The sequence below is a fragment of the Pistacia vera genome, unplaced genomic scaffold (genome assembly GCF_008641045.1).
Source record: "Pistacia vera cultivar Batoury unplaced genomic scaffold, PisVer_v2 Contig241, whole genome shotgun sequence".
NCBI lineage: Eukaryota > Viridiplantae > Streptophyta > Magnoliopsida > Sapindales > Anacardiaceae > Pistacia > Pistacia vera.
The window spans coordinates 166,936-194,833 of NW_022196048.1; the positions used below are offsets into that span (position 1 = coordinate 166,936).

At 34.5% G+C, this 27,898-nt stretch overlaps 2 protein-coding genes across 2 annotated transcripts; both read right to left on the reverse strand.

Moving 5' to 3' along the window:
• Window positions 1-8,997: 8,997 nt before the first annotated feature.
• On the reverse strand, window positions 8,998-10,011 carry LOC116131765 (uncharacterized mitochondrial protein AtMg00810-like). Its single transcript, XM_031417444.1, has 2 exons — window positions 9,643-10,011; window positions 8,998-9,126 (listed from the first exon to the last, which is right to left on the reverse strand). Exons 1-2 carry the CDS (start codon window positions 10,009-10,011, stop codon window positions 8,998-9,000), a joined length of 498 nt encoding a protein of 165 aa, XP_031273304.1.
• Window positions 10,012-24,410: 14,399 nt separating this feature from the next.
• LOC116131768 (serine carboxypeptidase-like 45) lies at window positions 24,411-26,844 on the reverse strand. Its single transcript, XM_031417447.1, is given in 11 exon segments — window positions 24,411-24,748; window positions 24,819-24,936; window positions 25,037-25,129; window positions 25,253-25,377; window positions 25,456-25,743; window positions 25,858-25,928; window positions 25,998-26,025; window positions 26,027-26,091; window positions 26,183-26,278; window positions 26,359-26,460; window positions 26,545-26,844. Coding segments are annotated over 11 exon segments (1,383 nt in total). The 5' UTR covers window positions 26,795-26,844; the 3' UTR covers window positions 24,411-24,601.
• Between the last annotated feature and the right edge of the window lie 1,054 nt (window positions 26,845-27,898).

The following is a 27,898-nucleotide window of genomic DNA, read 5'->3' on the forward strand; positions in this document are numbered from 1 at the left end:
TGAATGAGACCATCTCTATCATCAATGCCGAAGAAAGTCGAAGGGGAGTTATGCTTCACTCTCAACCAGTTGATGGATCAACAATGGTGGGAAAATCCAATGATCAGAACCTGAAGTTTAATACTGAAAAGACATCTACCTACAATACTACAAATTCAAAAATTGGCAAAATAGAGTCTCGGTCCTCAAACAAGGATAACCTCTGGTGTAACTACTGTAAAAAGCCTCGCCATACCAAAGAGAAATGTTGGAAACTTTATGGAAAACCACAAAGTTCTCAATGGAATAAAGGTCTTAGAGGAGGAACACAGCGAAGCCAGACGAATATGACTCAATCTAGAGAGGACAAGTCACATGATTCCAGTGGTGAAGAGCAGCATGAATTTAACAAAGAAGACATTGGTCACTCTTTGATTCATTAGAAAAGTCTATAGGTACCTGTTCCCTAGCAAATTCAAGTAAACTTTATTCCTTATATGCTTTAAGTGCCTCTAGTTCAGATTTTTCAAATTCCTGGGTTATTGACTCCGGAGCAATCGACCATATGACCCATTCTTCACACAAATTTCTCATATACCATCCCTGTCCTAGCAACCAAAAAGTATCTATTGCTGATGGATCTCTGGCCACTTTTGCTGGCCAGGGAGACATTATTTTAAGTCCGTACATAACTCTTAAAAATGTACTACATGTACCTAAGTTATCTACAAATCTTGTGTCTATTCATTAACTTATAAAAGATTTAAACTATAGTGGTGTTTTCTCTTATTTCTTGTACATTTCAGGACCAAGTTACGAAAAGGATGATTGGACATGCTAAGGTGAGACAAGATCTTTATTATCTTGAGTTACCCAACAGCCAAGTGAAGATGGGAATAGACCACATTTCTCTTTCTTGTCCAACAACCCTAATTCCAATAATGACCAAATCTGGCTTCATCATCTTAGACTTGGACACCCTTCTTTTAGTATTCTTCGTGTTATGTTTCCATCCTTGTTTAAGAATGTTAATGTAAATGAGTTTTACTGTGATGTTTGTGAATTTGCTAAACATTGATATGTCTCCTTTCCTTCGAGTAATAAAAGAACTATGGTTCCTCTTTCCTTAATCCACGGTGATATTTGGGGTCCTCTCGAGTTTCCAACATCTACGAGGCTCGTTGGTTTGTCTTATTTATTGATGATTGCACTCAAGTTTCATGGGTTTATTTGCTAAAACAAAAATCTGATGTGAGCACCATTTTTCCTATTTTTCATAAAATGGTCAAAACTCAATTCAATGTTGGAATTAAGAGGTTGAGAACAGATAATGCTAGAGACTATTTCAATCAAACTTTATCTCCATATCTTCAGAAAGAGGGAATTATTCATGAATCTTCATGTGTGGACACACCCCAACAAAATAGGGTTGCTGAAAGAAAAATGGTTATCTTTTAGCCTCTATTCGTGCTCTTTTGTTTCAAAAGAATGTTCCAAAAACTTTTTGGGGAGAAGCTACCCTCACTGCAACTCATCTAATAAATTGTATCCTGTCTTGGGTCCTTGACTTTAAAAGTCCAATGGAAGTGTTATCTCGGTATTTTGTAGATTTCAATATGTCAACTAAGTTAGCCCCTAAAGTTTTAAGATGTGTTTGTTTTGTTCATGTTCACTCTCATGGTCGGAACAAGCTTGATCCTAGAGTTGTCAAGTGTGTTTTTATAGGATATTTCCCTACTCATAAAGGATACAAATGCTTTAATCCTACCACTAGAAAAACTTATGTGTCTACTGATGTCGCATTTGCTAAACCAGAAAGTTATTTTTCTAATCCTTATCTTCAGGGGGAGACCTCATCTATGGAAGATAAGGATTTGTTTTTTAGAGAACCATCCATGTCAGTCAAAACATCTCCCATGCAAATTGAACCCAATCCTGAACTGAAACTGAACACATATCTGCACCCATTTCTGAAGTTGATCCTATTGAGTCATCTATTGAATCATCTCCTAATCCTTCTACAGAACCATCAAACCCTACACTCACACAACTAGTACAGGTTTACTAAAAATGAATAAAGCCCGTGATCAATCCTGTGCAAGTTCAAGAAATCGAATCGTCACCTAGGAATGAGGTAAGTCCTTCTACTAGAGTATCAGCTACTCTTGATTTGGATCTTCTTATAGCCACAAGAAAGGGTGTTAGAAAGTGCACAGAATACCTTTTATCCCAGTTTGTGTCCTTTAAAAAATTATCAGCCCCACATAAAAGCTTCCTTACTCATCTAAACACTATAGCCACCCCACAAACCTTATCTGAGGCACTTGGTAAAGAGGAATGGAAGCATGCAATGAGAGTAGAAATAGAGGCCTTGGAGAAGAACAAAACATGGGAACTAGTGGAATTACCAACTGGTAAGAGACCAGTAGGATGCAAATGGGTCTTCATAGTGAAATATAAGTCGGATGGATCCATTGAGAGGTATAAAACGAGACTAGTAGCCAAGGGGTATACACAAACTTATGGAGTGGATTATTAGAAGACATTTACACTAGTGGCAAAGATGAATACAATAAGGGTGTTGTTATCTCTTGTAGCAAATTATGATTGGACTTTACAACAGATCAATGTGAAAAATGCCTTTTTACATGGAGATCTTGAGGAAGAAATTTATATGGAAGTTCTACCTGGCTTTGGCATAAATCCAGGCAAAAACAGAGTGTGAAGATTGAAAAAGGCATTGTATGGGCTCAAACAATCTCCTCGAGCATGGTTCGAAAGATTCACTAAAGCAATGTTAAATATGAAGTACAAACAAAGTCAGGGTGATCATACATTGTTTATCAAGCATTCTGCTTTAGGGGGAGTCACTGCGTTGATAGTTTATGTGGATGATATTATAATGACTGGAAATGATCCAAATGAAAAAGGAAGCTCTTCAGAAAGATTTAGCAAAAGAATTCAAAATCAAGGACCTTGGGAAGTTAAAGTATTTCTTAGGAATAGAAGTAACTCGGTCCAAGGAAAGAATCTTTATTTCACAGCATAAATATGTTCTTGATTTGCTAGAAGAAACAGGTAAACTCGGTTGTAGACCATCAAACACGCCTATTGAGCCAAATCATAGACTAGGAGAGTCATTATGGAAGGAAAACCAACTGACAAAGGCATGTACCAATGACTTGTTGGGAGGTTAATCTACTTGTCACACACGCGGCCGGACATTGCATATGCTGTGAGTGTGGTAAGTCAGTTCATGCAAAACCCAATGGATGCCCATCTTCATGTAGTATACCAAATATTGCAATATTTGAAAAGCAGTCCAAGAAAAGGGATTCTCTTTAGAAAAGCATAAATATGGAACTAGAAGCCTACACAGATGCTGATTATGTTGGCTCTGTTATTGACAAAAGATCAACATCTGGGTTTTATACCTTTCTTGGTGGAAATTTGGTAACCTGGAGGAGTAAGAAACAACCGGTAGTAGCAAGATCTAGTGCAAAGGCAAAATTTTGTTCGATGGCACAAGGTATTTGTGAGTTGTTATGGCTTAAGATTATCCTAGAGGACTTGAAGATTAAATGGAATAACCCAATAAAGCTTTATTGCAATAATAAGTCTGCAATAAACATAGCTCATAACCCAGTTCAACATGACAGAACTAAACATGTGGAAGTTGACAGACATTTCATAAAGGAAAAGCTTGAGAGCGGATTAATTTGCACTCCCTACATTTCTACAGAAGGTCAATTAGCAGATGTTTTAACTAAAAGATTGACAAGTTCCGCATTTCAAAGGATTATAAGCAAGCTAGGGATGGCAAATATCTACTCCCCAGCTTGAGGAGGAGTGTTGGAAATTCAGATTTAATTGAGATCTCAAGATTCTTATATTTAGCAATAATTATAGGGATAGCAGTAATCATAGGGAGTAATTATAATCAATTAGTTATAAATTAGTAGTTAATTGTTTCATGATTTCTAGGGATTAACTTCCTAGAATAACAATTCATTACTGTGTAAATTCTTTGTATTTAGTCATGTTTAATAAGAATTAAGAATTCCATTATTCTCTTCATAGCCCAATTCATCTAGTGGTCATTTCACAAGATGGATTTAAGCGTAGGCCCAACCAGAATTGGGTTAAGGCACTGGGTTGTAGTATGCTTATTTCGTTATTGGATCTCGTCAAGTCCAATACGATTTTTGGCCTATACAAAGTGTTATTTGTTGTTAGAGCTCATGAGCTCGAAAATCATCTAGTCAGGTTAGATCCATGTCCTCCTCTTTTCATTAATGAAAAACTTGATACTAGTGTTAATTTTAGTGAAACAACAATGTTCAAGAAAGTCACAAACCTTAACTACACAATTTGGAAACGAGTTGACAAAGCTTCAGTTAACTAGCTCTTAGCCTCAATTTTTGAATCTATGTTTGGTCATATCTCAAAATGTACTTCTTCTTCATATATTTGGTGTACTCTAGAGTGTGAATTTTTGTCTGAATCAAAGGCAAAAATGATGCATTTGAGGAGTTTATTACAGTCCATAACCAAAGAAAATCTAAGTGTGAGTGACTTTATTTTGAAAATGAAAGAAATTGCAAGTCAATTATCTCTAGTGGTCAATTTATATCTGATGAAGAATTGTTGTCATACATCCTAGATGGTTTAGGATATGAGTTTGATGTTGTTGTATTTAGTCTCTAGTCTAGAGTTGGTTCCATCTCTATTCAAGAAACTTAATTTCTGTTACAAAAGTATGAACTTTGACTTGAGAAGCACAATAGTCTAAATTCCTTGTTACCAATGGACTCTCATGTAAGGTCAGCTCACAATGTCACCATTGTCATTGTAAATAACAGCAATATGTTTGGTAACTCTTCTGGTAGTTCCTTTCATTTAGCCTCACAAAACTTTCAAAGTTTCCCATCAAAATCACAACTTCCACACTCTCCTTTCGCACCACAACATTATCATGATCCTTATCATTACCCTACAACTATTTCCCTTTACCACAAACTACTCCTGGTTTTCTATCTGGTGGAAAAGGAAGAGGTAAAAACTTTGGTAGAGAAAAGCCTATGTATCAATTATGTAATAAAGTTGGTCATGAGCTTTGTAATGCAGCCATTGATTTGATTTTTGAAAGTATTAAACATTACTGAGTTGTTAAACTTAAGCAGAATGGGTTCATTTGTTCATTTTGTGCTTAATGAGTTGTTTAAAGGATAATCAACATAAGTAAATCATCCATGACATAAAATAAAGAATACAACTCATTTTTACATATTTCGGAAACTTGCCTACATCTATGGGACCAAGTCCAGAAGAAGCAAATCCACTATGAAATACTTATGTGTTCAAATACAAAGCTAAAGACAAGTATCAGTTGCAAAACACTCCCTATTTAGTCAACACTTCAATCTTCACTCTTTGATTAAACATCAAGCCACCATAGCAAGCTTCACTTCACAAGATCATTTGGTCACCCTTGAGCTCCTCTCAAGGTTCAACGTCGAAAGAGCACTTCAGTTTCAGCAGCTTGAACACGTCCAAGTAGCAACCATGGAACCAACGTTCCTAAAAACAACTTAAACAAAAGAGAGTTAAGAAGGTAATTTAAGCCTACCAAAGCATAGAGAAACCAAGTCCAAAACAAAAGAACCTTAACAAATATTTAGAGACGATACAGAGGTATATTCTCAAATTGAAATGCATTTGCAAATAGAATATATAGAAAACAAGCGCATAAAGATGAGGGATAAAGCAGCCAACAAGTTACTTTTTGGTTTTGCCTTTTTAGGAAAGTTCACACAAACTTTGTTATGGACCATGGAAATGGCAAAACGAATATTTCAGTACACCTAATGAATTGATGACAAGTGTACATGGATCACAAACACATATCTCAACAAAGAATAAATCAATGAATAAAGAACACAATATGTGTTGTGAAAAATACCTAGCAGATGAGTGTCATCACACAGATTTGACATGCCCACACGACATGTATGAAAACAGAAATAACTGAGTGTGGTCACATTGACAGAGAGTCATGACACTGGAAATGAAACCGAAATGATTGTGCATGAATCAAAATGAAGTCCCCACACTAAGACAGTGTTACCACACTAAACTCATAAGTTGACAAAATACTTACAATTTTAATCATCAAGAAAATAATTTTCAAAGAGCTACCTCAAACTTTCTAGCAAGGTTTCCTATGAATCTTCAAGGTTCAAATGGTTTTGGATATTCTTCTAGTGGTTCATTTTTTGGGCTTTCCAAGCAATCCTAACTTATTTGCACACCTGGATATTCTCCATATCATTATCAAGATTCATTACAGAAAACTCAGTCTCAACTGCCAATTCTCAATCATCTTCTCAGTACAATCCATGCACTAACACCACTTCACAAGTCTTATATGTTGCTCACACCATCAATCTATAATCATATTCACATTAGGATTTAATATGATATATGGATTTTGGAGCCACTGATCATGTCTCACCTGACAAAAATCAACTTCAATCTTCAAACAACTATCATGGCTCAGCTCAACTACAAGTTGGAAATGGTGAGAATCTATCTATCTCTCATACAAGGAATACAAGTTTTCTAAGTTCTTTAAGAAATATGTATGTTCACTCGAAAAACATTTTAGGTGTACCCCAAGTCACTCAAAATTTGCTGAGTATTTATAAGATTACAATAGATAACAATGTTATTGTTGAATTTTCTTCTGATGGTTGTGTTGTTAAAGATAAAGTGTCTAATATCATCCTTCTACAAAGAACACATAATCTGGGCATGTACCAGCTAACTATTCCAACTCTAGTTACTAGACATTCCTCTATTTCAAACCATGTCATTGTCTTAAACACAGTTTAAGATTGCTCAAACAACTTCACTTCAGCTAAAGAACAAGTTGATATCTCCAAGAATAAAGCGGCCATTTTAGTTTGTCATCCTGAAAAACATGATATAGTAGTAGATAAAGATTTAGCAATTTCTTCTATTTGCAATATTTCAAAGTTGTCTACTGAATGTAATAAAGATTTCTCTAGTAAGTTGTGGCATATGAGATTAGGACATCCTAATGCTCTTGCCTTGAAAACTATCTTGCAATAGAGATTGCTCCAACAACTTTCAATTCAACTAAAGAACAAATTGATCTCCAAAAATAAAGTAGCCACTTTAGTTTGTCATCTTGAGAAATATAATGCAGTAGTAGATAAAGATTTAGCAGTTTCTTTTATTTGCAATGTTTCAAAGTAGTCTACTGAATGTAATAAAGATTTGTCTAGTAAGTTGTGGCATATGAAACTAGGACATCCTAATACTCTTACCTTGAAGACTATCTTGCAACAAATGAATGTAAACTTGTCCCAAGTTAATTAAGACATTGTGTGTTTAGCTTGTCAATTTGAAAAACTAAATCAATCTCCTTTCCCTTGTTCTAATTCTAAGGCTAATGCTCCTCTTGAACTTATCCATTCTGACTTGTGGGGACCAACTCCTGTCACCTCTACTAAAGATTTTAAATATTATGTATACTTCGTAGATGATTACATCATATTTGTGTGGATGTTTCCTCTCAAAGAAAAATCTAAAACAAAGGCATTTGTTCAAAAGTTTCATAGATTGGCTGAGACATAATTTGGTACAAAGATTAAGACTTTACAATCAAATTAGGGAGGTGAATATAGAAGTCTTGTTCCTTACCTAACAACTCAAGGCATTCAATTCAGACATCCTTGTTCATATACTCATCAATAGAATGGAAGAGTTGAGGGAAAACATAAACAAATTGTGGAGTTGGAATTGACCTGACTAACTCAAGTTTCCATGCCTCTAAAACAATTGAGTTCAAGTTTTCAAACTGCAGTGTTTTTGGTAAACAAATTGGCTTCCTTAGTTCTTGGTTTTCATTGTCCACATCAAGTATTATTTAACTCAACATTATTACAACTCCTTAAAAGTTTTTGGCTGTGTCTGTTATCCTTATCTGGGGCCTTATAACAAGCATAAATTTCATTTCCATACTAGCAAATGTGTGTTCATAGGATACAGTCTTTTTCATAAGTGGTCTAAATGTTTAAGTGAAGATGGAAAAGTTTCTATTGCAACTAGTGTTAAGTTTGATGAGAATTCTTTTCCTTTCTCCACAAATGCTGATTTTTGAACAAACTATTTCTTTAATTCACATTTTGTTGATTTTACTAATGTTTCTGGTGTATATTTACAATAAGTTTGGAATTCTGATTTTGCAACAAGAAATCCTTCTTTGGCTGTTCCATCAATTACCTCTCCAATATCTTCAATATCCATACTTGTTGTTTCATCCATTCCTAAGACCTCCACATCTAGCTCTGCCACTTCTAAATATCCTACTATTCCACTTGAAGTTGTTCTACCTAGCCCTACACCATCCTCAAAAACATCTTCTCAATTGCCATCATCTACCACTTCTCATCCAACGCGTACCAGGTCTAAAACATCTTGTATTCCTAGTTACAAAATGTAAAGATAAGAGTAACAGTAAAGAAAAGAGTAAATGCAGAAAAAAAAAAAAAAAAAAAAACAAAGTATGAAGAATACATATTTATATTACTTTCTATCAGAAAAATTTTCCATGCATGAACCTTGACAATGACTACAATTTATACACAACCACTTGATCTTTCACACAATCTTCTCCGTTGAACTTTTTCTTCAGCTATCATTTTCCACCATTAGATCTGTAACTTGCTCTGCCACTTGCATTTTGTTAGAAAACACATAACGTGTTGAACTGAAATACTGGCTTCAAAAGCCAACTTGCTCTAACTAATTTATTGTAAAAAGACTTAAAAACCTACATGAATTTGCTTAATGTTGCAGCTTGCTTTGCATGGTAACATCGTTAACATCGTCCCTCAAACAAAACTTTAAGCAAAAAAAAATTCTTCTGTAAAAACAAACTTGCATGTCGTCCTTTAAGAAGAAACTAGTGTGTGCTTTTATCATCTGTGTTTAGAGTTTCCTTAGGTGGTGAAGCTTGTCCCTAAGCTGAAGAACAGAGGAAGAGCTAAACACATGAAGATGATCACGAAGAGTCTGAAACTGAGGACCAAAGAAAGGCTTGGTAAGAATGTCTGCAACCTGAAATTTAGAAGCAACATACTGCATCATAAGTCATTTAGACTGAACCATTTCGCGTACAAAATGGACATCTATTTCGATGTGTTTTTTACGAACATAGAAGACCGGATTGGAACCAAGAGCACCGGCACTGGTGTTGTCGCACTAGAGGACAGGCAAACTTGGAATAGAAATTTGAAGCTCCTGGAATAGATTTTGAAGCCAAGCAACTTCAATAGAGGCCTGAGCTAAAGCTTTGTATTCAGCTTTAGTGGAAGATAAAGCAACGACTTGTAGCTTTTTAGAGCCCTACTGTATTAAGTTAGAACTAAGGAAAAGGTAGTACCCACTGGTAGACTTGCGGTCGGATAGATTGCTAGCCTAGTCTGCGTACGTATAACCCTCAAGATGAAGTGTGGAACTGCGGTGAAAGGTTAGACCATGAGTGAGTGTACCTTGAACATATCGGAGAACTCTCTTACAAGCTTGCCAATGAGTGATAGTGGGAGCTTTGAGAAATTGGCTGAGTTTATTTACAGCAAAAGAGAGGTCAGGCCTGGTTATGGTAAGATATTGCAGAGCACCAATGAGACTTCTGTAGAGGGAAGGTTGTTCGAAGAGAAGACCATCCTCAAAGTGTAACTTGGAACCAAGAACCATAGGAGTGGCACATAGGTTGCAGTCTTTCATGCCAAATTTGAAGAGAACTTCTTGAGCATATTTGGCTTGATTAAGTTGTAACCCATATGAGGTATGAACAACAGAGATGCCCAAGAAATAATGAACAGAACCAAAAATCTTTAGACCAAATTTAGTATCCAAAGCTGAGACGATGGAGTGAATGAAGGAGGGGTTATTGCCAGTTAATAGTTTATCATCAACGTAAACAAGAATATAAATAATCATGGCATCTTTAATAAGATAAAAGAGACTAGAATCAGAGGTGGAGTTCTGAAAACCTTTGCTCAACAACACAGTTTTAAGCTTATCAAACTAGGCCTTAGGAGCTTGTATTAAGCCGTATAAAGCTTTGTGCAATTGGCAAACATGATAAGGTTTAGATTGATCAATAAATCCCTTAGGTTGTGTCATGAAAACAGCTTCAGTAAGGTCACCATTTAGGAATACGTTATTTACGTTTACTTGTTGGACCTCTCACCCATTGTGCACGGCTAAGCATAAGATGACTCTAATGGTGGATGCCTTAACAACCAGAGAAAATATTTCTGAAAAATCAACTCCGGGAGTTTGATGAAAACCCTTAGCCACAAGGCGTGCTTTGTAATGCTGGAGACTGCCATCAACATTTAACTTGACTTTGAAAACCCATTTATGACCAACTAAAGTCATATTATCAGTATAAGGGACTAAAGTCCAGGTGTGATTATTTTGTAGTGCAGTAAACTCAGCATCCATGGCCCGAACCCAAAGAGGATTGTGTAATGCGGTAGTGACAGATGAAGGTTCTTTATGAATCTTAGAGGAAAGGGAGGGAACAGGAACTATGGTTGTGCATTCAGAGATAAGGGCAGCAGCTTTCCTACGAGTGAGCATAGGATGGACATTTAGTGTAGAAATATGGGAGGGCTGAGAGGGAGTGTTATAGGCTTGGAAATCAACTTCCAAACATGGTACAAGTGGTTTTGGAGGAGAGAAAGTAGGTGAAGGTATAATGGGAGTGTTATGGGTAGATGGCTCAACATCAGACAAAGAGGTTGAAGGAGCTGAAGTAGTTTGAGACAAAGGCTAATGAATCAATGACATATGAGGAATTTTCCAGGTCTGAGACGAAAAACAAGAATCAGCATTTGTAGATACATCAGAATTGGTAAGTGAAAAACCATTGGCAAAAGGGAATATTTGCTCATTGAACTTAACAGTCTGAACCGTGTAAACTTTGCCATGAGCATTGAGACAGAGATAACCCTTGTGATGAGAACCATAACCCAAAAGAGCACACTGTTCTAAGTGAAAAGAAAATTTACATTGTTGATAAGGTCTAAGGAAAGGAAAACATTGACATCCAAAAGTACAAATAGCTTTATAGTCTGGAACTTTATGAAAAAGCTTTTGAAAAGGTGAGATATGGGATATACCTGTAGAGGGAAGAAGATTTATTAGATACACAGCAGTGTGGAAGGCAAACCACCAATACTTAAGCGGCATAAATGCTTGAGCTGACAACGTTAATCCAACTTCTGTCATATGGCTGTGTTTCCGCTCAACCTTTCCATTTTGTTGATGGATATAAAGGCAGAGATGTCTGAAGTGAATACCCTGCTGAGCAAAATACTCAGCAAGAGGATGAAATTCACCTCCCCAATCTAACTGGAAGGTCTTGATCTTGCCATCAAACTGTTGAGTCACTAATGCAACAAATTGTTGAACAATATTATGTACCTCAGATTTCAGTTTTAAAGGATAAAACCAAGAGTAGTATGTGAAATCATTAACAAATAGTAAATAATACTTGAAGCCAGTGGCTGAGGTAACAAGTGCAGGGCCCCATACATCCGCAAAAACAAGTTCAAAAGGTTGGCTTGATTGAGAAGCTGATGGAGGAAAAGAATTATGGTGAAGTTTACCATACTGACATGCTGTACAGAACTAAACTTTATTAATAGAGTGATCCTTTAAATTCAAATGTGAAACAAGAGAATTGAGAGCAGCTACATGAGGGTGACCAAGTCTGTTGTGCCACAAATCTCTGTCTTGTGTAGGACTAGTTTGCTCAACATTATTTGCAGGTATACTAGGTGAAGTACAAGTGACCAAACAACTTGTTGGATTATACACAATATCAGAATCTGAAGGTAAAACACTAGAGCAACCAGAAGGAGTAACATAGGTTACTGAGGAGTTATGATCCACAGACTGATGTAGAGAAGAAACCATAGCATGTTTATTCATTGAATTTGAAGTTTGAGCAGAAGTCAGTGCTAAACTTGTGACTTGTTTATTGTCGGCAGAATCTAAAGAAATGGTAAGTTGGTAGAGACCATTGTGCATAGTTCCTCTAAGCAAGATCTCTTAGGTTAGCTTGTCCTTAACAACACATTCATCGGCAGAGAATTCAACTACCACATGATTATCTCTTGTAATTTTGGAAATACTAAGGAGATTCTTGGTAACTTGGGGAACACAAAATATATTTCTAAGTTGCAAGGATTTATTTACACAAGAAGAATGGATAAATGCCAAACCTGTGTGTGAAATGTTAAGGCATTAACCGTTGCCAACCTGAAGAGAGTCCGATCCTGTATACTGATTTTTATAAGGAAGATGTTGAGGATCTGATGTAATATGGTGAGTGGCTCCAGAGTCAATGAACCAGGTAGGATCAGTCATTGTAAGTGGTGTTGCGGTTGAATTTTTTTTATTTCCACCAGGAGAGGTTATTGTAGAAGATTGATTCGGGTTAAGAGGAGAAGACTGATTCAGATGTGAGGTATTCTGAAACTGCATTTGATGAGGAATCACTAGTGAAATAAGAGAGAAGGGTTGTGGTGTGCCATAAGGAGCATATGAGCTTGTTGTATTTGCAAAGTAGGCCTGTGTAGGACCTACGTGTTGTATGGACTGTTGTGGATTGCCGTAGTGCATGCTAAACTGAGGTCGGTGATTTTGATGTCCTTGAAAATTTGTGTCGAATCGTTGATAGCATTGAAGAGCCATATGACTTGGCTTTCCACATAACTGGCAAATCAGTCGCGGCTTGTAAAAGTTTCGTCCTCTACCTCTGCCCCTGCCAAAGGCTGGATTGAAGGTTTGAAACTATTGAGTCCTCTCATAGGTATTCTTGTATTCATCTTGATGTGAATGTAGAGTTTGTGAGTCTTGTGGTATTTGTTGATCTATATTGTTGTTCATTAGCACATTTTAGGGTGGAAAAGATGATTGTTTGTGAGCAAGAATGCTACAGCTTCATGAAAGCCTAAGTAAGTTAAATGTTGCTTTTCTAGCCTCATTTCGTGTTTGTGTAGTAGAAACTACGCTTCCTGTAAGGATACTTCGTTACTTCTTGACGTTAAGGTGGCAACCATGGCATCATATTCAGAGCCAAGGCCATCAAGAATGTAAAGCAGTAGCTCTTCATCACTAACAGTTACGCCATTGGTGGTTAAGAAGCCAGCAATTTCTTTCATCTTTAGCACATAGTTGTTTATACTTAAGTTATCCTTCCTAGTTGTTTGTAATTGATTTCTTAAATGCAACACTCTAGCCTTAGACTTAGTAAGAAAATGCATCTCTAAGGTATGTCATATATCATACGCAATATTACAGTTTGCTACATGCCGAAACATTGTTTCAGATATTGATGAGTTTAACCAACCAAACAAGAACTGATCAACTTTCTTCCACATTATATATTCAAAATTTACTTTTCTTTTGGATTCATCAACGAGAATAAAGGACGAGGGATAGGATTTTTCACCTGTTATGAAACCTTCCAGATCATAAGCTTTCAAGGCTAGAAGCACCTGAGATTTCCAGTATGCATAGTTTCTTTCTCCTAGTTTTACATAAACAGTTGGAAGCATATTACTTAAAGGTGAGGTTGACGTGGAGGTTGTTGTCACTTTGTCTACAACTGAAGCTGAAGAAAAAGATGCCTTAGGATCTGCCATTGACGTCTATCGGTATGCTCTGATACCATGTAAAGATAAGAGTAACAGTAAAGAAAAGAGTAAATGCAGAAAAAAAACAGAGTATGAAGAATATGTGTTTATATTACTTTCTATCAGAAAAATTTTCCATGCATGAACCTTATTTATACACAACCACTTGATCTTTCACACAATCTTCTCCGTTTAACTTATTCTTCAAATGTCATCTTCCACCATTAGATCTGCAACTTGCTCTACCACTTGAGCTGCCACTTGCATTTTGTTAGAAAACACATAACGTGTTGAACTGAAATACTGGCTCCAAAAGCCAACTAGCTCTAACTAATTTATTGTAGAAAGACTTAAAAACCTGCATGAATTTGCTTAATGTTGCAACTTGCTTTGCATGGTAACATCATTAACACAACAAAGCCTATGTATCTAGTCTTCAAAATCCTACAAAACCTACCTCTGTTTTTGAAGCCTTAACTCATCCAGACTGGTTAAAAGCCATGCAAGCTGAGTACATTGCTCTTATTCAGAACAATACCTAGACATTATTACCCTATACTGCATATATGAATGTAGTAAGAAACAAGTGAGTGTTTAGATTGACATATAATCCTAATGGAACTTTCCAGAAATACAAAGCTAGGCTTGTTACCAAAGGTTTTCAATAGACTGCAAGACTTGATTATTTTGAGATTATTAGTTTTGCAGTTAAAACTGCCACAATCAGAGTGATTTTGACTCTTGTTGTGACATATAATTGGGAGATTTGTCAAATATATGTGAATAATGCTTTTCTAAATGGTGAACTGTAAGAAGAAGTATATATGTTTTAGCCTGAAGGCTTTATTGATTCTACAAATTCTGGCTATGTTTGCAAATTGAAGAAAGCTTTGTATGGTCTTAAACAAGCTCCTCGAGTTTGGTATGAAAAATTGAAGGCATCTTTGATTGATTGGGGTTTTGTCAACTCAAAATCAAACTCCAGCTTGTTTATTCTTAACACAAATGACAAAGTTCTTTATGTGTTGATCCATCTAGGTGATATTCTACTTACTAGTCTTGATAGTAAGTTAGTTTAGAAACGGGTTCAATGTCTCAATGCTCAATTTTCTCTGAAAGATTTAGGCTCTCTTCATTATTTTCTGGGATTGGAAGCTTATAGAGACAACAATAGTATTCATCTTAGTCAAACAAAATATACAGTTGATCTTTTGACAAAAACAAATATTTTGGAAGCTCATAGTTGCAATACACCTATGGCCTTAGGTACGAAGTTATACTTTGAAGACAAACTAGTTTTATAGCAACCTGCAGTTTAGAGAAGCATAGTGTGTGCTCTTCAATATATTACACTAACTAGGCCGAATATTGACAAGAGTTTCACAAGCATATGAAATTGTGCAAGTAAAACAATTGAATAAGCAGACGTCGAACCCTAGAGTACATTAAACAAGTACCAGACTAACCTATCTTATTACTATTTGATTAATCAGAATTTTGAAGAATAACTTAACTAAAATTAAAACAAACTAAAAACTAAACAAAATTAGAATTTTGAATAACATTTTGATTGTGAAGCAATATGACTAAACCTAGGGCACAAATTTCACACCAATTTACTTATATGCATTTACAATTATTGCTAACATCATTGAGCTTTTTCTAGAATTCCAATAACTTTCACTCAAATAATTATCGGATTAACCATGTATTACTAACCCAAGATATCTCTAAATTGGATTTAGGTCTTAAGAGATCATTAAGCTCTATGGAGTTTACCAAAGTCACACAAAACGCAATAACCTATCTCTAGCGTTCGCTCAATCTACAGTTTTATTACATTAGACTAATTAGATTTCATCTGTTAATCTCAACCTAGTTCATTAAATCAATCAATTCTCAGGCCTAAAAGAATTGAAGCATTAAGAACCATACTAAAACATAGAAATATGTTCAACAACTATTAACAATAACTAATCAACACATATTCATTAATTGGGCTACATCTTAGCCCCGGAAAATATTATTTAGATCATAATTGTCATGAAAGAAACAATCATTATAAAGATAACAAACATAAGTTTAAGAAAATAGTAGAAGAAAACTCCTCTAATTGATGATCCAAAGCTTCAAGAATGATTACTTTGATCTTCCAAAATTGCAGCCACCCCTTCTCTCTCTCTCTTCTCTTCCCCCCTCAAATAATAGTTAAAGACCTCGATTTATAACAGTAGGATTTGAGAGTGTGATTATGAATGGTACAACAGGAAAATTCGGATGAAGGCTTAGCATAATCCAAGCAAACTTAGGAGTTCAGGATGCTCGCCGCAGTGATGATTTTCTTCGCTACAGCGAACTCTCAACCTTGAAATTTGCTCACCACCTAAAATATGCTCGCCGCGACAACAGGATTCTTTGCTACAGTGAACAAAGATTTCCTCCAATGAGCTTAATATCTTCAGAATTTGATGAAGTCATTAACACACAAATTGCAACTCTTTGAATCAACTTTCCAACACCACAAGAATCATCCAATTTCAAGGTTTACAAATCAGGTTATCGTCCAAGTATGAAAGCATATTCAAAACTGAAACATATTCCAGGATTTTTAGTTCATCTTCAAAACACCATAACTTTCTAGTCTCAACTCCAATCCTTGTACCGTTTGTTCGACGTCATCAAGATCTCCATAGATATTGTTCTTCTTCATCCAAGTATCCTTTGTAACCATTTGTGACCTGGAAATACTCAAAACACACATGTGATCCCATAAAAGATACTTATAAAATAATTAACTCAAATTTCGCAATTCAAACTAATTTTCCCACAAATAATCTTACTAAATTAGTAAATAAACATGTATTTTCAAGCTCTCATCAAATATCTCCTTTGCAATGAATAAGTTGGGTCAATTCTTGAAATCCCCCACTGAATTGTATTGGCAAGCATGTAAAAGAGTTCTTAGATATGTCAAAGGTACTCTACATTATGGTTATAGTTTCAAGTAGCAGCATAGTTGAACTTAGAATGTTATGCAGATGTTGATTGGGTAAGCAACATTTAAGAAAGGAAGTCCACAAGTGGCTATTATGTGTTTCTTGGTCTCAATCTTATTCAGTGGAGTTCTAGAAAGCAAAAGGTAGTTGCTCTTTCTTCTACTGAAGTTGAGTATAGGGCCCTAGCGAATACAACAACTGGAGTTGCTTGTTTGTAGAGTTTGTTTCATGAACTTGGTATATCTATTTCTACTTCTCCTATTATTTGGTGTGACAATATCAGTGCAGGCTCTCTTGCATCCAATCATGTTTACCAAGTTCTTTGCAAGGTCTTGTTCTCGAATATAAGCTCATTGTCCAGTATGTACCTTGTACTTTACAAATTATTGATATCCTCACAAAAGTTTTACCAACTGCTTCATTTGTTTCGTTAACTCATAATCTTATCCTTAATACCTCTCCAAAACAAGCCTCCTATTCAACATAATCTAGTTCTTTTCAAGTTGCAGCTGCAAAGCAGCTTAGTTTGAGGGGGACTGACTTTAGTATTATGAAGTTCTTGATTTGTTGTTACAGTTTTGGAAGTATTTTCTAGTTGAATAGTATTTTTTGGAGTTCTTGATTTATAGAATAAAAAACTATACAAAAATTACCAAAACCATGCACTACCACCACATGGCTAAACCACCGTTGACTACCAAAACATGGTTTGGCTCATTGTTGTGTTAGCAAGACAGCTTGGCCTAAATTAGGCCAATTACGGCCTAGCCAAAACCCATCCTAAGCCCTCTAACTAGTTATTTCCACCACATCTACCTCCTCCGCCACAACATCATCTTCTTCTCATATTTTTATTAATTATTAGTTTAAGTCTTTAAATTGTTTTGTTGTATTTGATTATGTGTATAATGTTTGATTTGATGGTTTGGAAGGAGACGATAGATGAATGAGTTTTGATTTTGTGTTTTTTTTTTTTTCCTTAATTTAAGTATTTTCATTAATAAATTTTATTTAGTTAATTGATACTCTAATTAGTCTTTGTTTGATTAATTTATATTAATTGTTTAATTTTGGATTTTCATTATATTAATAGGGGTAAATTTAGTATTTTTATATTTGAAGTTGGCAAACTTATGATTCAAATGGATGAAAACCAACGTTTGGGGGTATGCTGCTAGCTTTCAAAACGAAAAGGGTGACAATTCTTCAAGGCATAGAGGAGGGATCAAAATAATTCGTCCTTGAGAAGAAAATGTTGGGCTCTAGATATATTATTCATCGAATAAGTAAATGGGTTTTTGATGTTTTAGTTTGAGAATAATAAGATTGTTTTTATGTTTTAATTTAAGAATAAAAAGGGCTGGTTCTTAACATTGCAAATTGATAATAAAAGGATGGGTTCTTAATGTTTGAACTTGAGAATAAAATGACGGGTGGGTTCCCTCTGTGTTAGATTGTCCATAAAAGGATGCGTGGGTTCTTACACTATTAGCTTGGGAATAAAACTATAGGTGGGTTTTTGTTGTATTAACTTGAGAATAAAAATATGAGTAGGTTCCTGATCTAATATATCTTTTGAATGCTAAAGCATAATACATTCATTGTTGTAGGGATTTGTTGTATTCAATTGTTAAAGATGTGACAAATGTTGAAGAATTGCGGTATTAAAGTTGGGATCTCTTGTGGTTAATTGCCATAACATAAGTGTTAAAAATATCATAAAATATCAAGTACGAATACCAAGTATATTGATATTCTATGTATGCCATATTTTGTACAAAGATTTTATAAAATCTAAGGTCACTGCTATTGAACATGTTTAGACAAAGCATCAGCTTATTCGTTTATTCAACCATTAGACCTCTATAACATTTTAATACCTAAGGAAGTCTTTGAGGATACATTATTCCCCTTGATTTTAACATTTTAGACCTTTATAACATTGAATAATACTATTTGTACAAACTTTTTTATACAACTTTATGTATCATAAGATGAATGGATGAATGAATATAAAAAGTTAACTCATTAAATGTTTAACAAATTAGATGAATAATGTGTCAATTAAAGAGTGATGACACATAAGGTTGTATGAAAAAAGTTTGTATAAATAGTATTACTCCTATAACATTTTAATACCTAAGGAAGTCTTTGTACAAGTTTTATTTTATGTTTGTACATAATGTTGAGGTGATGCATTAAGTTTAGGTTAGAACTTAGAACATGTTTTTGTTATTATTATTTTTTTATTTATCATCCAAAGAAGGTTCAAAAGAACGTTAATTTCTTTTCAATGGTGTGAAACAAAAGTTGATAGAATAATTATCTACAACATTTAAAGAAACCCATTTTTCAAATTTCCAAAAGTATTCTCATCATTTTACATAAGGGATTTTTTAAGAAAACGCTCACGCATTTTAGAAATTATAAAAACCCCCTGGTTTGGAACCTAGCCCCCATTCCGTTAAAATTTTCCGTTAAACTTGACTAGAACTAAGGTAAACTTGTTATTTTCATTTTAAGGTAAGTCAAGTCTTCCAAATGGTATGGCTTGAACAGATCCTGTCTGAACTCTGGTGTTAAGTGAAAGTGGATTGACTATGTTAGTGCTCTACATCTAATTGTTATGAGAAATCCCTTCCCTCCTAATCAACTTATAATAAAATAAGATGATGTGGATGATTTTTTGTTGAAGGGTTTATTTTGTAATAATGAAGGTTTTGTTTAATTTATTGTAAAATTAAGGAGGATAGGGAAGTGATTGATGTATTATGTGGAAGGAAGAACTTTAATGTAAAATCATACTGCATCAAAGATTTTGGTTTGTTTTTTATTTGATTTTCAGTCTAAGTTTGTTGTTAAATTTTCATTAATTTAGATTTATTATTAACTTTGTTGTTAATTTTCCATTAATTTTCCTTAATTATTAATTTTGTGTGATTAATTATTATTTTGGATATTAAAAGATTAATCACTTTATAGAATAATGAATGATTAAAGACAAAGATTTAGGTTAGTTGTTGATAGGGAGGAGCAATATCATCATCGTCCCACTACAACTTTGTCAAATACCCAAATTCATTAACATATCATTAAGGACAATATTACACTTACAACCTAATCTCACAAATTTTCTCTCACAAGTTCGACGTGGCAGGTCGCAATTGGTCAGCCTGAAATAAATCTCACATGTCTAATTGCGAGCTGTCACGTCGGGGTTGTAAGTGAAAGTTTATAAGATTGGGTTGCGAGCCAATCTTTATTGTACCATTAATGGATGGTACAACGGTGGTGATCTTTTAAAGCAAGACTACCAATTTGTAAATTCACTAAACCTACAATGAGAATATGTATTTCGGCTCCAAAGAAGTTTTACTAATGGATTTCTTATAGTTTAGTCTTAGGGATGTAAAAACCCCAAGCCCAAGTCGAACTCACCTAGGCTCGGCCCAAGTTTTTAAAAATCCAAGCCCGGGCCAAGGAAAAAGTTGGCGTTTTATAAACCCGGGCCAAGGTTACCTAAGCTCGAGCCAAACACATGCAAGCTTTAGGCCCGAGTTTGGTTATATGAATAAACGGTTTTGTGTAATTTGTTATAAGTGAGGCCTAGAATAATTTTATAGGGGTTTATTGGAACTTTTATATTAAAGAAGGTTGTTGAATGATTTATGAGGGCTTTATAAACTTTTTTAGGAGTTTTATGTAATTTTATATAAGGGGATATGATAATTTCACAATTCTTGTGTAATTTTATAGAAGGGGCTTTACTAGCCGAACCCGAGCCCGGCCTGGGATTTATATATACCGGGGCGGGCCAGGCTGGTTCTTTTTAACATCCCATCCCTAATTAGTCTAGACGCAAAATCTTTGTAATATTATAGAAAAGAATTAACTCATAGTATTGATAAATTTATATAATATAATGTAAGACTAGTTACACAAAAAAGCTATCAGAATTACTGATAATCAGTTTATAAATAATAAATATACATGGTAGCCTAAAACATCAACGGTTAACATTAGATAAAGTTAGATGAAATGATGGAATAGAAATTAATATAAGCATTTCATATTTGAATGAGATATTTTAATTTAAATTAATGACTTAAAACATCTAATCCTCTATTTTCATCAATCTAACGGTTAGGATAACTGCTAATATGGCATTAAAACTTAATTTAAAGTCCGAGATGGCATTAAAATTAATTTAAAAAAGATTATCTAGGATGTTAAAACTTAAAACACTTTGCTCTTGATTTACTATTCTCTACAACAAGGACTCCATCGCAGTAATGGAAACTCTATCTCCATTACAATTGCTGCAAGTTTCTAATCAAAGTTACAAACTCGTTTCTATCAGCGTTGATTACTCAAATTTAAGTTCTTTATTTTTTTTAATTTATTTTTATTTTGAATCCTTTAATCGTATAGTCTTTGATAATTTTGCAATTGTTTGAGGCAATAAGTGGGGAAGATAATTTTACAATTGTTTTTCCTAAAATCTAATGTTAACTGATATCATTACAAACCCATTCCACAAATTTTACTTTTAACTACAAATTGATGAAATATTTTAGAAAATAGAGACGATACCAGGAGATAAACGAAATGGTAAAAATTAATTGACGGATGGAGGCAATAAGTGGGAAAGAGATTTGGATTGATCTGTAGCTTTGATTCAGACTGATAGATATAATTTGTAGCTTTGATTAGAAACTTGTGGCAAATGTAATGGAATTATGGAGTTCTTGTAAAGAAGAGGAAATTTAAGAGTCGGTGTTTTGAGTTCCAACATGCCAAATCGTTTTAAATTAATTTTAATGTCACCTCAGATTTCAAGTTAAGTTTTAATGTCATCTCAATAGTTATCCTAATCATTGGAAGGATGAAAATAGAGGGTTAGATGTTGTAGTATAAAAGATCCTGCCACTTTCATATTACCAGTTTAACATAAAATTATGCGCGCATTGTTTTTTTCGAAAAACAACTAAGGATTTTAAATTGGAAACAAAAGAAAAATGTATATAAGGATAAATTTTAACAAAACAAAAATATTCTTTTAAGCAATGATAAATATTTAGGTCATTAATCCCACTATTTCCAATATTCAAAAGAGTTAGAAAGAGAGCTAGAACAACTATCCAATTAAGCAAACAATAACTATTGTTCGTCAATATCTTTAGTTTTGGTAGTAATGCTACACATATAAACTAATCCTTACAAATTGATGTGATAATTTTACATATTTAAATATCATTTACTTAGTTTGCTTAATTTATCTTGAATTTTAAGTCATTCAATCATATTATAATATGACAATTTGTATGAATAAGTTTGTATAAGATGTTTATACATGTAAAATTATTTTAACAATAAAGATAAAGCAAACAAAAAAAAACAAAAAAAATAAGGGTAGGCCTACGTCGTCTTTCATGGAATTTGAAAAAAAAATGATATCCTTTAACACCCTTATTAATTTTTACCATTCTCAAAATTTTAAATTACTCAGCCTATAAATAAGTCCAAAAATAAAAGATGTTAGCCTCATTTCACTTGACATTTGTTCTATTTACCCAATTATTGGACTAAAGAAGTCTCACTTTTAATAATTTTTTGTTTAAAAATGTATTCTAATATTAAATTTTTAAACTTATTTTCACTTCTATATTATTTATAAATACTTTTGACACCCCACTTTTTATGTCATAAACTCTAATTAAAATAATTATAAAAACTAAAAGAGAGTTTAATGGAGAAATTTTTTTGAAAATGGAGTATATGATGTTACAAGCAATATAACATTGTAATCTTTTAATTTCTTCTCATTTATTTTAAAATTCAGTTAATTCTTTTTTGTTAGCACATATAAATATTTTTCCTTCAAATTAATGGTAATTATTCTAATATCAATAGTGTTTGTTTTGTTAATTTAGTTATATTATGTCAATAGTTTAATTTTTTTAACTTTCTATTTGAATATCTAAAATTGCAGTTTAGGAATAATAATAGTGGGGCATATAGTACCAGTGAAAACAATTAAATGTCTACTCTTTCAAAAGAAAAAAGAAAAATAAAATGGCGGGTATTTATGGATTTCATGAGGTGCCATAAAAAAAAATAATAAAATAAAAGTAAAGAAAAAACACTTTTAAATTGGGCATATTTAGAAGTCAGGCTTCTTTAATTTTGAAATATGGGCTAATAAAACCACTTTCTTCATAAATTTGACTTAAAAGGATCATGAAGCCTATGATTTTTCCAAATCTTACTAAATTAGGCTTTAATTCTAAAAAAATAAAGAATAAAACCAAGGTAGTGAACATTGCACGTAAAGAATAAAGTGTATAAATAAGTTCAGTTGGGCTCTTACCCGACCAACAATTCTATGAGTCAGAAGATTAATTAAAGTACGTACAAACTGGTTAAAAGACACTAAGTGATAAAAAAAAGAGCAAACGACATGTTCCCACCCTAGGTTTAGCCAAATCCTAAATTCATACCCCTAGTTCTATTTATTCCATATTCCCACCCTTAAACTAACACTGTAAGTTAATTTTAAATTTTGATTTGTGCAATTACCATTCTGCCCTTCGTTCTTATTTCACCCCACCCAACCACCATCACCCTCACCATCCAGCCACCACCACCACCCACCAAACCCGATCACCGTTCAGGCCCAATTTGGCCTAATTCCAACGCCGATTGACCAACCCAACACCACCATCAGGATCCTCTCATCTCCCTCTCGAAAACCCCTCTCATCTCTAACTGTTTGCTGCCACCGTTCGTCGACCACTGCGCCCAATTTGTTCGCATGCTGCAAGCAAAATTCTGACGGTTTTTCGACTCCAAAATCCCACCACTCACCACCATTAACCTCTTCACTTCCTCTTGAACAAAACCCCTACCAACATTGACCACCGTTGCTTCCCAATCACCGGCCACCACCCGTTGCAATTCACGACTAAACCACCAAGCCAACCCGAAATCAATCCAACCCAAAAAACAACAAAAAAACTTCGAAAACAAGCATAATCAATCTCCAAATCAATCACACACCCACAAACTCCTTGTAAAATCTTGAATCAACCTCTAATTAAATCTAATTTTCACCAAAATCGCAAAACCCTAAGGGGAGTGACGAACGGCGAATGATGGGCAACCACGATTGGATCTGTTTGGGGCTTTTTGAGGTGGGATGTTGGTGAAGCTATTGGTGGTAATGGGGTTGATTTCCAGCACCGAGAGAGACAGGAATTTTGCTTGCAGCATGCGAACTAATTGGGCGCGATGGTCGATGAACGGTGGCAGCAAACAGTTAGAGATCGAGAGGGAGATGAGAGGATCCTGATGGTGATGTTGGGTTGGTCAATTGGCGTCGGAATCAGGCCAAATTGGGCCTAAATGGCGATCGGGTTTGGTGGGTGGTGGTGGTGGCTGGATGGTGAGGGTGATGGTGGTTGGGTGGGGTGAAATAAAAACGAATGGCAGAATGGTAATTGCACAAATCAAAATTTAAAATTAACTTACAGTGTTAGTTTAAGGGTGGGAATATGGAATAAATAGAACCACGGGTATGAACTTGGGATTTGGCTAAACCTTGGGTGGGGACATGTCGTTTGCTCTAAAAAAAAAAGTTTAACTGTGAAAAAAAAGATTTGAAACTAAAAATGATAAAACATGTATCCATTAGTTTATTTATTGGTGACATTAGTATTTATTAAAGTAGTTACCACTATTATTTTATAAATAACATTTTTGAGCAATAAACATTGTGAATGATCAACTGCTCCAACAACATTTTCTCACAAATTCATTGACATTATGTATTGATTTAACCTTCATTACATTCATCATGAATTTGGTCAACTCAATTCACAGCTATGCTTCTGGTAGCGGCTCTCCTGATAGAAATCCCTTAAACAGGACAAGTGACCTCTCTGGCTGTGTAAATGGAACTCCGTGCCCAGCTCCTCTAACGGTGGCAAAAGATAAAAAGTCTCCGTAAACTTGTGTCCAACCAGCTATCTGTGAAACACCAAGTTATTTGCTAATGGCCAAGTAGTTCGATTGAGTGTTTAATATGAATATGACTAACCTGTTTTCCTTCAAACCAGGGTCTGTAAGGCACTGTTATTTTCAGTCCCACTTCTCTTGCCAATTCATATACTAATTTCCTGGTTCCAATTAGTGGGATAACTGAATCTTGGTCCCCGCTGAAGAAATTGAAGGCTTTATATTACTATCACAACAATGATTGTGACTATAGAAAGATTTGACAAAATTTACATTTATGAAAATGGACTCTTGTGGCACCTGTAAACCAAGACCCTGATGCCAGATTTGGCTAGCATGCCTAGAAGATGGATGGTGGGTACTTCCAGATTTTGCAACTCATAGTTGATGACACTGTTAAAAAGAGGCAAAAAAATTTAGTATCAGCCACCTAAATATGAGAAAGTGGGATGTAGTCATTTGCTCGTGCTGTCAAAGTTTAGGAAATAAACAAATAAGTTGTATATAAGCCCTTACTCGCTACAGATATTCCATCTTGAGACTCCAATAAGCTTAGCATTGAGAGCCACCTGCACATCTTTTCGGTTCAGGTATTTAGTTATTTCGTCTTCCTCACAGACATCTATGTTCCATTTGTCATGCTGCAAATACTAATTATCAATAAATACTAGAAACAGAGGAAAACAGTCTCAAAATACTAGAGTGAGCTCAAGATTCACCAGTTTATTCAGCATCTTAGATTGAGAAACAATGGAGGGTAAGCAAACATCAAGAGTAACATCGTAAATGTCAATAAATTTGGTAACTTCTCTTGAATATTCCGTCGCTACTTTAGAGCAAACAGGAGAAAGTGGAACATTTTGAATGCTTTGGCTTCTAAAAATCTGAGAAAAGTTACACAGTGAGGTGAAAGCTTCATAGGTTGAATCTGATATCAGTCCATGAGACCACCAGTATTCAGCTCTCGAGTTAAAATCAGTGTTGAATTCAAGCAGAGGATTTCCTATCTGCAACAACAATGTTTGAGCATATTTTTCACTAAAAATTACTCATATTAAAAAAAAATGTAGCAACAAAGTTTATGCTACTTGTTTTTCTTTTATTTCTTTCTCCTCACTTACTGCTATTCCCTTGAGATTGAACCTCATGTTGGATTGAAGTATGAGTTGTGCTAGTTGTGGGACATAGTGGCCTGGAAAGAAGTGGAAGTATCTGAAACCTTTCCCTCTGATTCAATGGAGTCAATCAGTTAAAGACTTACCTGCATAGCTCCCCCCTGTGATAAAAAAAATCTCTTTTTTTGTATTCGGGGAATATGGTGAACCAGCTCTTCAGGAATGCTAGATTATCTCGAGCTTAAAGTGAATTTTCTCAGTGTCAATATAAGATGCAATACTGGTATCATATATTCAATTGTTTATAAAATAAATAAATAAAACAAAACACCTGTGATCTCGTCATTCACAGAATTGTAGAAAGATTTATTAGCATGGTAGGAGAAACCAACTCCTGCAGGTGACTCCAGGTACAACATATTTGCTTCTGTACAAAAAAGAGAAGTATTTCATATAAGCAAACTAAAGAGAGAAACTACAAAGTTAAATGTTGAGTTCTTTGTTTACCTTTGTTCCAGCTATATTCATTTCTGATCAATATGTCTCCACTTGGTCTGAAAGGACCATTCTCCATTAAAGCTCCACTTCCAATGGAAGAACAACCAGGCCCTACAAAATCCCAGAAATTATTGATTTAACCCATGCAGTTAAAACTGTTTCTTTTGTGATGCAGAATCAATAATGGAAATTTACCTCCAGTTAACCAAAGAACAAGTGGTTTTGAAGCCACTTTCGTTTCCGCTTCAACGAAGTAGTAAAAGAGAGCTTTTTGTTGCTTCTCATCAATGGTTACATGTCCTGCATACTGATGGAAACTGACATGTGGTTGGCCCGGTAAATTGATGATTTTATGAGCTTCAGGGACAGATTTTGTTGTTAAAAACGACTGGAACAGAGTTGCACAGATTGTAGTGATGATTATCCATGACTCAATTCTCATCATGTTTTATTAGTCTGTAAGTGAAACTGCAGTTACTTTGGCAAATTTATAAAAGCCTGTGGTACCTAATCCTTATTTAAATACAAGGACTAGCACTAGGTTTTGCAGAAACTAAGAATGGAATTATAGCGTTGACTTGAAGCCAACCTTTTCTTCAAGATATTTTACAGTAAAAAAACACATAATATTATTAATATATGATTTCGGGTGCCATGTCCTATTCCTATCATTTTCAAAATACACATTTATTTTTCTATTCTAAAAAATACTTTATCTTTTATTCAACTTTTTTAAATTCCTTAAATTTATTAATTTAACTAAATACTTCCAAAAAAAAATTTTAAAATTAACAAAAATACTCTCATCCATCCACATTTGCCAGATTCTGGCTACCTCCACCGAAAGGTGGTCAAAATCTGATATAATAGCACACTACCAACTAGATCTGACCGGTATTACATCGATATAGACTTTTTCAACTAGATCCACTATGAATCTTGCATTTTCGACCAAAGATCTGGTCATTGACAGCTAGATCTTTGGCCGTAACTAGTCGTCAATAACGACGTTAACCATCAACGACAACCATATCTCTGGCCATCTTTGATGACCAAACGCAGCTATCTCGGTGCATGATCGGCCAGATCCAACTGGTCGTACGTTGATACGACGACTCTGGCCACCCTCTGATGGTGGTGGCTGGCTGTCAGTATTTAATGGGTTGAGTGGGGGTATTTTTATATCTTTAATATTTTTATTACAGGGTGTTTAATAAATTAACAAACATAAGGAGTGTTTTTGTCAATTTTTAAATCTTATCTCATTATTACCACCCAACTTTTGTTTTTTCAAAAATACTATCCAAAATACTAAAACAAACACATCCAAAATACTAAAATGTTTTGTATTTTGAAAATTGAAATTATTTTTAATTACAAAAGGTTTATTGTTAAGTAGTTTTTAGTAATGTCATTTTTCTAAATGTCTCCAACCTTCAGTTTTTAGCCATTTTATTCAAGAAAAAAATAACTTCTACAAAGGTTTAACAATTGAGAAAAAGTTTTGGCTCAAGCTCACAGTTATGTCTGATGTGTTACGTTATGGAAT